Source organism: Suncus etruscus, chromosome 14 (genome assembly GCF_024139225.1).
Source record: "Suncus etruscus isolate mSunEtr1 chromosome 14, mSunEtr1.pri.cur, whole genome shotgun sequence".
Taxonomy (NCBI): Eukaryota; Metazoa; Chordata; class Mammalia; order Eulipotyphla; family Soricidae; genus Suncus; species Suncus etruscus.
Genome location: NC_064861.1, coordinates 62,285,664 through 62,294,141, shown reverse-complemented (window position 1 = coordinate 62,294,141; position 8,478 = coordinate 62,285,664). Strand labels below are relative to the sequence as shown.

General features: G+C 48.5%; 1 protein-coding gene across 1 annotated transcript in view; it reads left to right on the top strand.

Moving 5' to 3' along the window:
• The first annotated feature begins 328 nt into the window (after positions 1-328).
• RANBP10 (RAN binding protein 10) overlaps positions 329-8,478 on the top strand; it is a 50,768-nt gene continuing 42,618 nt past the window's right edge. The window contains exons 1-2 of the mRNA XM_049786386.1: positions 329-578; positions 1,371-1,482. Of these exons, the coding sequence (XP_049642343.1) occupies positions 344-578; positions 1,371-1,482 (347 nt within the window). The 5' untranslated portion in view covers positions 329-343. The remainder of the gene's footprint in view (positions 579-1,370; positions 1,483-8,478) is intronic.

The following is an 8,478-nucleotide window of genomic DNA, read 5'->3' as shown; positions in this document are numbered from 1 at the left end:
CTCAGGGAGGGAGGGGGAAATTGCAGAGGCCGGAGCAGTGTTACTCATGGGAATTGTAGTTTTCCGTGGCTCCAAATCTCAGCAGAGGAAGGCCACTGTATAAGCAATTTGAACTACATATCACATAATTCCTCGCGGGGCCTCGGTAGCCTGCCTTTTGAGAGCGTTGCATTGTGGTAACTGTAGTCCAACAATGCGGCGAGGGCGGCAGTGTGGGAAGCGAGCTGCCCGATTGGGACTCAGTTTCCCAGCGGCCCCTGCGACCTCTCGGGCCATTGGCTGAGCGGGCGGATCTGGTCCCGCCGCTCCCCGCCCCCAGTGACACAATAGCAGCTCCTCCAAGATGGCGGCAGCGACGGCGGACTCGGGAGCTGGGAGCCCGCAGGCTGTTGACTCCGCGGCCGGGGGCGCCGGGGCCGCGCTTCCGTCCCCCGGGGAGCAGGAGCTGAGCCGGCGCTTGCAACGCCTGTACCCCGCGGTCAACCAGCACGAGACGCCGCTGCCGCGCTCCTGGAGCCCCAAGGACAAGTACAACTACATCGGCCTCTCCCAGGGCAACCTCCGCGTCCACTACAAAGGTAATGGGCCTGTCTAGGTGCGGAGGGGACGAGGCCGGAGCGCTCGTCTCCCAGGCGGCGGTGTTGCCCGGGCTCTCCCCGGGCCCGTCTTGTCCCCTTCCTGGTCCTAGTGCTCCGGGCTAGGCCTTTCTTTAGCCCTTAGGGGTGCGCACCCCAGGGGTGGTGGGACTGATCAGCCTCAGCCAGACTGGCTGGGCCATTCTCTCCGACGATTACAGAACCGCAGCAGGTGTCCAGGTCCAATGTTGGGCTGGATTGGACCTTCCAGCCCTGGGCTTTTCTGCTTGGCCCAGGATAGCCCCATGGGGGTGCTTCCAACTCCAGCTGGGCCCTGCTTAGTTTGGAGAGTGTCTGAAGAAAGGGTGGTCTCAGCCTCTCTATTAGCCAAGGACTCATGGGCTTAGGTGTCTGTCGGACACCCCAGATTGGCCCTGAAGTTCCTGTGCTAATGTTGTAGCGGGGTCTTCGTCTCAGAACTGCCCTAGAATTCTGGCCGGGCTAGACTATTCTGGCAAGAATGCTGACAGCACTCTGAGATCTCTCACATGCACCCACATCGGCTGCACCCCCGTTGGAGATGGTGTCTCCGGCTCAGGCAGGGCTGCTATTCTCAGGAGGAGCCAGAGGAAGGAGGTTCATTTGTATTTTTCCTGGTGTTGTCTAATTATTCCCTGAAATATGCAAGGCCTTCCTCTGGCCACAGAGGGTGACGTTACCATGGAGCTGTGAAGTGGGAGGCTTCCATTTGCATTTGCTTCTGCTAACATTTCTTCCTTGCCCTCTGGTTACTAGGTCATGGCAAAAATCACAAAGATGCGGCTTCTGTGCGAGCCACCCACCCCATCCCTGCGGCCTGTGGCATTTATTACTTTGAGGTGAAGATTGTCAGCAAAGGAAGAGATGGGTAAGCCTTTCTTGCCACCTTTTCTCCAGCACTGAGTATTCTGTGATGAGAGTTTGTGTATGTCAACATGACCAGTTATGTCTCCTGACCAGGACTTGTGACTGGTGCTGTTAGGCCACGTGGGGCTTGGCTATGGAGTGCAGAAGTATAGAGGGTTTGCTCCCCTGACCATAGGCACTGCTTGAGAAGTGTCGTGGATGGCAGTCCTGGGGAAAGAAAAGGGGCCTTCTCTAGTAAGGATTTAATGTGGTAATTACAGGCCTGAGAAACAAGTTTCCATGAATGCATCACTCTGGGCCAGAGTGGGGCTTCCCCCAGGTCTTGCTGTGTGTGTGACTTCCCTCCTTTTGCATTCTTGCTGCAGACAGGCTTCCTTTTTATGGCATTTAGTCATGCACAGGCCTCATCGACTTCAAAGAGAGAGTTGAGTCTTTGTGGCATTCATGGAAGTCGAGGTGGCCACTGGCCTATCATCTCTGGGTAAACAGCGTGCACATGGTCAGAATCAGGTGACCTTGCTGCTTATAAACTTGTTTTTCAGTCCAGAGATTTGAACACCAGTTGGACCAGCTTTGAAAAGGTCCTTATTAAAGTCAGCATTAGGGACGCTCCCTCTTACACAGTGCATTAAGCAGACACAGGAAATCTGAAGGGGAATGTTTCACTTCTCTCTCTCTTTTTTCCTTTTCCATTCTCCTTTTCCTCCAGTGATTGTGACAGAGCAGGTGTTTAGTTGTGAAATAACATGATTGCAGTTGCCTTGGAAAGACTTCCTCCATAGGCCTTAGGTCTAGGGTGGGAGGTTTGCCAACCCCACCAGTGACCTTCGTGCCAATCTGGAGTGTATTTTTGAGAATTCTGAAGATTCTTGCCTAAGGACTATCCCTTTTAGTGAAGAGAAATGCCTAGCAAAGGGCAGTTCCTGGAGCAGAAGTACTCTTGTCTGCTTCCTTGGTATTGTTTGAACATCCTTACCTGAGAGTGCTGTGTGATGTTGTGTATATAGGGTTCCTGTCCCTGTGTTTCCCCATGGAGAGCTATAACCCGGGATTCTTGTCATTGGAAATTCTAATCATGACAAGCTATTTATTGCATCTTACCTTTTTTAGGGGGGAGGGTGAGCACAGTTGCAGTGCTCAGGGGATACTCCTGGCTCTGTACTCAGGGGACCATAAGGGATGCTAGGGATTGAACCTGGCTCAACTGTGTGCAAGGCAAGGGCCCTACCTTGTAGTATGGCTCCAGCCCCTTATCTTTCACTTTTATCTCTAGCTAGTGCTGTTCACAGGTGGGAAACTTCTGCTATGGATGGTTTCAAAGCTTCTGTGTTTTCTCTCCACCATCTAATGAGAGTACCTACCTTTAATGTGCTAAGACCATCGTGACTAACAAGAGCCTCCTTATTTAGAAATGTTTTTCTGTGGTGGGGCTTGTGGAGGGTGGTGTTCGGGGCCACACCCAACAGTGTCTAGGCCCTAGTTCAACCCTCTGGGGGGGGGGTCACTTTCTGTAGTGCTCTAGGGACTAGACAGTGCTGGGGATTAAATCAGGACTGACTGTGTGCTTCAAGACAAGGACCTTACCCCCAGTATTATTTCTCTGGTTCCAGAATGGTGTTTGAAACAACACCACACAGTGCAAACATAATTTACACTGTGTTGACTGAAAGAGTGGTGCTGGAATTTCAAATTGTTAAAGAAACGGGCATTGCTTTAACTTGTAGAAAGGGGAGTGGGTTGTTTTCTTGTTAGATAGTCCTTATCCTAGATAACATCCAAGTTAGTGAGAGAAGAGAGTAACTTTTGAGAAGTTATATTGAAACATGTCTGGATTCCTTCAACTGCTTTTTTTTTTTTTTTTTGGGTCCTTCAACTGCTTTTAATGATTAAGTTGTAAGTGGTTCTCACTTCTCATTGTGTTTTGTTTGAGTCCTTTACTGTCAGTTTTCCCTGTAAGTATAAAGTGGCTGGAAATCTCTCCCTGCTTTTATTTTCAGAACTTTTTTTGTTTTTGTTTTTGTTTTTATTTTTGTGTCAGACCCGGCAGCACTTGGGTAACTCCTGGCTCTGCGCTTAGAAATTACTCCTGGCAGGCTTGGGGGACCATATAGGACGCCAGGAATTGAACTTGGGTCCATCCCAGGTCAGCTGCAAGCAAGGCAAACGACCACTGCTATTTCTCCAGCCCCTATTCCCAGAACATTTTTTTTTGTTTTTGTATTTGGGCCACACCTGGCAGTTCTCAGGGGTTATTCCTGGCTCTGTGCTCAGCAATCGCTCCTGGCAGGCTTGGTGGACCATATGGGATGCCCATAATCGAACCCAGGTTCATCCTGGGTCAGCCGCGTGCAAGGCAAATACCCTACCACTGTACTATTTATCTCTCTGCCCCCAGAAATTTTTTTTGAGGGAAGAGTTACTTACCCACAATGTTTGATGATTGCTACTGTCAATGCTTCAGGGACGTGGGGCTCTGGAAATTGAACTTGGGGTTCTTATGTGCAAAATGTGCTCCACAGTCCTTTGAGCTTTCCCCTAAGCCCTATCCCTCACATTTAAAAAAAAAAAGTGTTTTGCAGGGTTTATATCCAGTGTTACTCAGGAGAGTATATACAGTACCCGAGATTAACAAGGTTTGGGACTGGAGTGATAGCACAGCAGGTAGGACATTTGCCTGGCTGACCCGGGTTGGATCCCCAGCATCCCGTATGGTCCCTGAGCCAGCCAGGAATGATTTTGTTTGTTTGTTTTTGGGTCACACCCAGAATGGCTCAAGGTTTACTCTTGACTGTGTTTAGGAGACCTTATGGGATGCTGGGGATTGAATTTATGAAATGCAGGGGTTTGAACTTGGGTTGGCTGCATGCAAGGCAAGTAGTCTACACACTGTATTATTGATCTGGTCTCCAAAATTAACCAGTTTTTAAAAAAAGTATCTTAGCGCTGGAGCGATAGCTCAGTGGTAGGGCATTTGCCTTGTATGTGGCTGACCAGGGATGGACCCTGGTTCGATCTCCGGCATCCCATATGGCCCCTTGAGCCTGCCAGGAGTGATTTCTGAGCACAGAGCCAGGAGTAACCCCTGAGCGCTGCTGGGTGAGGCCCCCCCCCTAAGAAAAAGAAAAAGAAGTGTGTAAATCCTATGTTCTCTCTGGGTTCACAGTTTTTTCACCCTGAGGTAATTGTGTTAGGCTGACTAGAAACCAGTAAAGGAGGTACTAGGTTCTTTCGCCTGTGGTGACTTGCTTCAGTGCCCTGCTACTGAACTGTGTTCCTGTCCTTTGAAAGCCACTTTTTGGGTAGGAGGCAGCTAGATGCTGTTATGGGCCAGGTGAGGCCAAGGGAAGTTTTGGGGCAGGCATGGGTCAGCTTGTTTCTTGTTTCCTGTTGACACTAAAGGTGTGTTTCTGACTCATGTTTGGTCCATGACCCTGGTGTTAGTTGATGTGTACTTGCCCTATTTTATTTATTTATTTTTGATTTTTGGGTCACACCTGGTGGCTCTCAAGGGTTACTCTTGGCTCTGCACTCAGAAATTGCCTCTGGCAGGCATTTAGGACCACATGAGATGCACTGATTTGAACCACTGTCCATCCTGAATCGGCTGTGTGTATGGCAAACGCCCTACTGCTGTGCTATTTCTCCAGTCCCACTTGTTCTATTTTACCTAGTTTGGAAAGCTAGGTAATATAAGTGTCTCTGAAAAGTACGTGATGTTGTACTTGTTTTGTGGGTGAGCCTGGAGTCTGGACTGTGTGGGGACCTACCCTGGCTGCAGTGAATAGGGGGTGCAGTGAATAGTCTTTTTTTTGTTTGTTTGTTTTTTGGGACACACCCAATGGTGCTCAGGGGTTACTCCTGACTCTGCTCAGAAATCATTTCTGGCAGGCTTGGGGGAGACCATATGGGATGCTGGAGATAAACCCGGTCCGTCCCAGATTGGCTGTGTGCAAGACAAATGCCCTACGGCTGTGCTATCAATCTAGCTCCATTAGTTGAATAGTCTTAATAGGCCCCCTTGGACCTGGGCATGTGTCTGTGATGCCTTTCCCCATTACATTCCATTTGAGTAGAGTGAAGGAATGTTCAGTTGGATTTTTCAGGGTCCCTGTGTTCTGAGGTTTCAGAACTGCAAGGTACAGAGTGCTTAGTGCAGCTACAGAAGTTTGTTGCTTGTGGGCTGGGATGTCTTTTATTTATTTATTTATTTATTTATTTATTTATTTATTTATTTATTTATTTATTTATTTATTTATTTATATTTGTTTTTTTTGGGCTATACCCGGCGGCACTCAGGGGTTACTCCTGGCTGTGTGCTCAGAAATTGGCTCCTGGCAGGCTGGCAGGCACAGGGGACCAAATGGGATGCTGGGATTTGAACCACTCAGTCCAGTGTCAGCCACTTGCAAGGCAAACGCCCTACCACTGTGCTATCTCTCCGGCCCCTGGCCCCTAGGATGCATTCTTGACACACCCTCCAGTTGGCTCTGGGAATCTGTTCTAAGTAGCTGGACTTTTTGACTAGGGTGCTTCGGGACACTTGTCAGTGCCTTTGCTTTCTAGAAAGGTCTGTGCTCTGTTGATGTCATTTGTAAAATCTATTAAATTGATGAGGATGGTTTCATTTCAAGGGCTTCTCGAGCAGTCATGCCTGTTATATGTTTGGCCCACTCAAGAGGTAGGGAAAACAAAAGGGAATTTGACCTAGGTTAGAAATGTCCTCAGAGAGTCCAGGGTTCTCTTGGTAGAGTGGACTGAAAGGCTCCTAGATGGGCAGAACCCAGGCAGATTAGAGGGCTGATGAGTTTTTTCCTGTCAGCCTAGACCTGTTGGATATGGTGTGAGTCCAGCTGGTAAGGAGGTTGACGTGTGTGTGTGTGTGTGTGTGTGTGTGTGTGTGTGTGTGTGTGTGTGTGTGTGTGTGTGTCCTGTGTTTGAGTGAAGAGCTGGGCAGAGCCCATGGGCTTTGGCTGCATTTTGCAGAGTCACCAGAGCTGGGTACTCTTGCAGGTCTGCTGGGGTGAAGAGACATCAGAGCTGGGCCTGTGGTGCCTGGAGATAAGGGCCAGCCCTGTGTCTTCACCTAGGACGCCTCAGAGGCCTGGTGCTGAGAGTCTCCAAGGGTAGCCACTTGCTCAGCCAGTGCTCAAGGACCTATAGGTGTCTCCCTTCTTGTAATGACACATGGAGGGTGTGGCTGCCCCAGCCTCTCAGATGCTTCAGTGTGACCCTCAAAATAGACTGTAACATCATCCCAGTCTCCTGCCATGTGATGGGAGGCCCTGCCCAAGAACTGGCCTGGGCTTGAGCACTAGACAGCCTATGCTGAACAAAGAAGGATTCTCCGGGCAATAGTGCCCCAGTCAGGCAGTTGTGCCCTCAGCCTTAGTTCTCTGCTCATCCCAGTCTATGAGATGGAGCTGTCTGCAGGGGGAAACTGAGGAGTGTGAGCCCCCGCCTCATGTTGTGAGGTAGGAAGGTCAGGCTGTGGTGTGTGACTGACTGAGAGAGGACCAGAGAGAGCTCTCTCGCCTTGTTGGCAAGAGGGAAGAAGTAGTGCAGTTCCTGTGAGAGCAGAACTCTGACTTTGTACAGCCCCAGTTGGACAAGGAATGGGTAGCTAAGCTTGTGTATTTGGCAGACATTGTTCATTTTCTCTATGAACTTAATATCTCTCTGCAGGGGAGTTTCACAAGTTTTTACAGTGAGACATAAGATAGATGTGTACAAAAAAGAATCTGATTCTGGGATAGCTGTGTCTGAGAAGGAGATATTGAAATGTTTCCACTCTTGTAAAAAATTTTCTGATTGGCACTTATATTATACAGAAAGTCATAATCAATATGAAAAACAGCATTTAAGGGCATTAGCTCACAACTTTAATCATGAGTACTCTGAACATGAGAATCCACGGAAAAGAAAACTCTGGGTTGAGAATCCCTTCATGGAAGATGCCCACTCTTGTGCAAAATAAAATATGTGTTTTAAGATCACTCCAGGCACTGTATTTTTTTTTAATTTTTTTAATTTTGAATTATGAGAACAAAAGATGCAAAGAAAGAGGACAAGGTAGAGTTACAGTGGAAGGACAATCACCCATAACATAATTCTCAGAAGAAGTCCCCTTGCTGATATCTTAACTTTGAACTTTCAGCCAAAGAACGTTAAGATAAAATAAAACAGAATCCATGTGCGATTATTTTGTCCCTCAAGTCCCCAGATTGTAGCACATTATAATATTTCACAAGGCAATCTAAAGCCATCAAACTTACGTAACTCCTTTAACATTAGAGGCATAGTATTTTTTTACATTTCCATGTACATGAATATTAGTTTAAGTTAACCTCAAATTTTTTTTTTTTTTTTGGTTTTTGGGCCACACCCAGTAACGCTCAGGGGTTACTCCTGGCTATGTGCTCAGAAGTTGCTCCTGGCTTGGGGGACCATATGGGACACTGGGGGATCGAACCACGGTCCGTCCAAGGCTAGCGCAGGCAAGGCAGGCACCTTACCTTTAGCGCCACCGCCCGGCCCTAACCTCAAATTTTAAGTGGGTGCGTTTTAAGGATTAGAGTCAAAGGAGCACAGTAAAAACGTTTTTAGAGTGGCAATTGTTGTTTGCATAGGCCCACCAAAATATGAGAGGCATGGAAAGGAATAACCTTGGCCTAAATACAAAGAGATCCTACCCCTGAAGTTTCCTGGCATAAGACCAGCTCTAGGCCTCAGGCAAGTTATCGTATGATCCAAGACATTGTCCATAGTCCAGGCACTGTATTTCTTTTTTTTTTTTTTTTTTTTTTGGTTTTTGGGCCACATCCGGTGACGCTCAGGGGTTACTCCTGGCTATGCGCTCAGAAGTCGCTCCTGGCTTGGGGGACCATATGGGACGCCGGGGGATCGAACCGCGGTCCGTCTCCTAGGCTGGCGCAGGTAAGGCAGGCACCTTACCTCCAGCGCCACCGCCCGGCCCCCAGGCACTGTATTTCTAAACCCC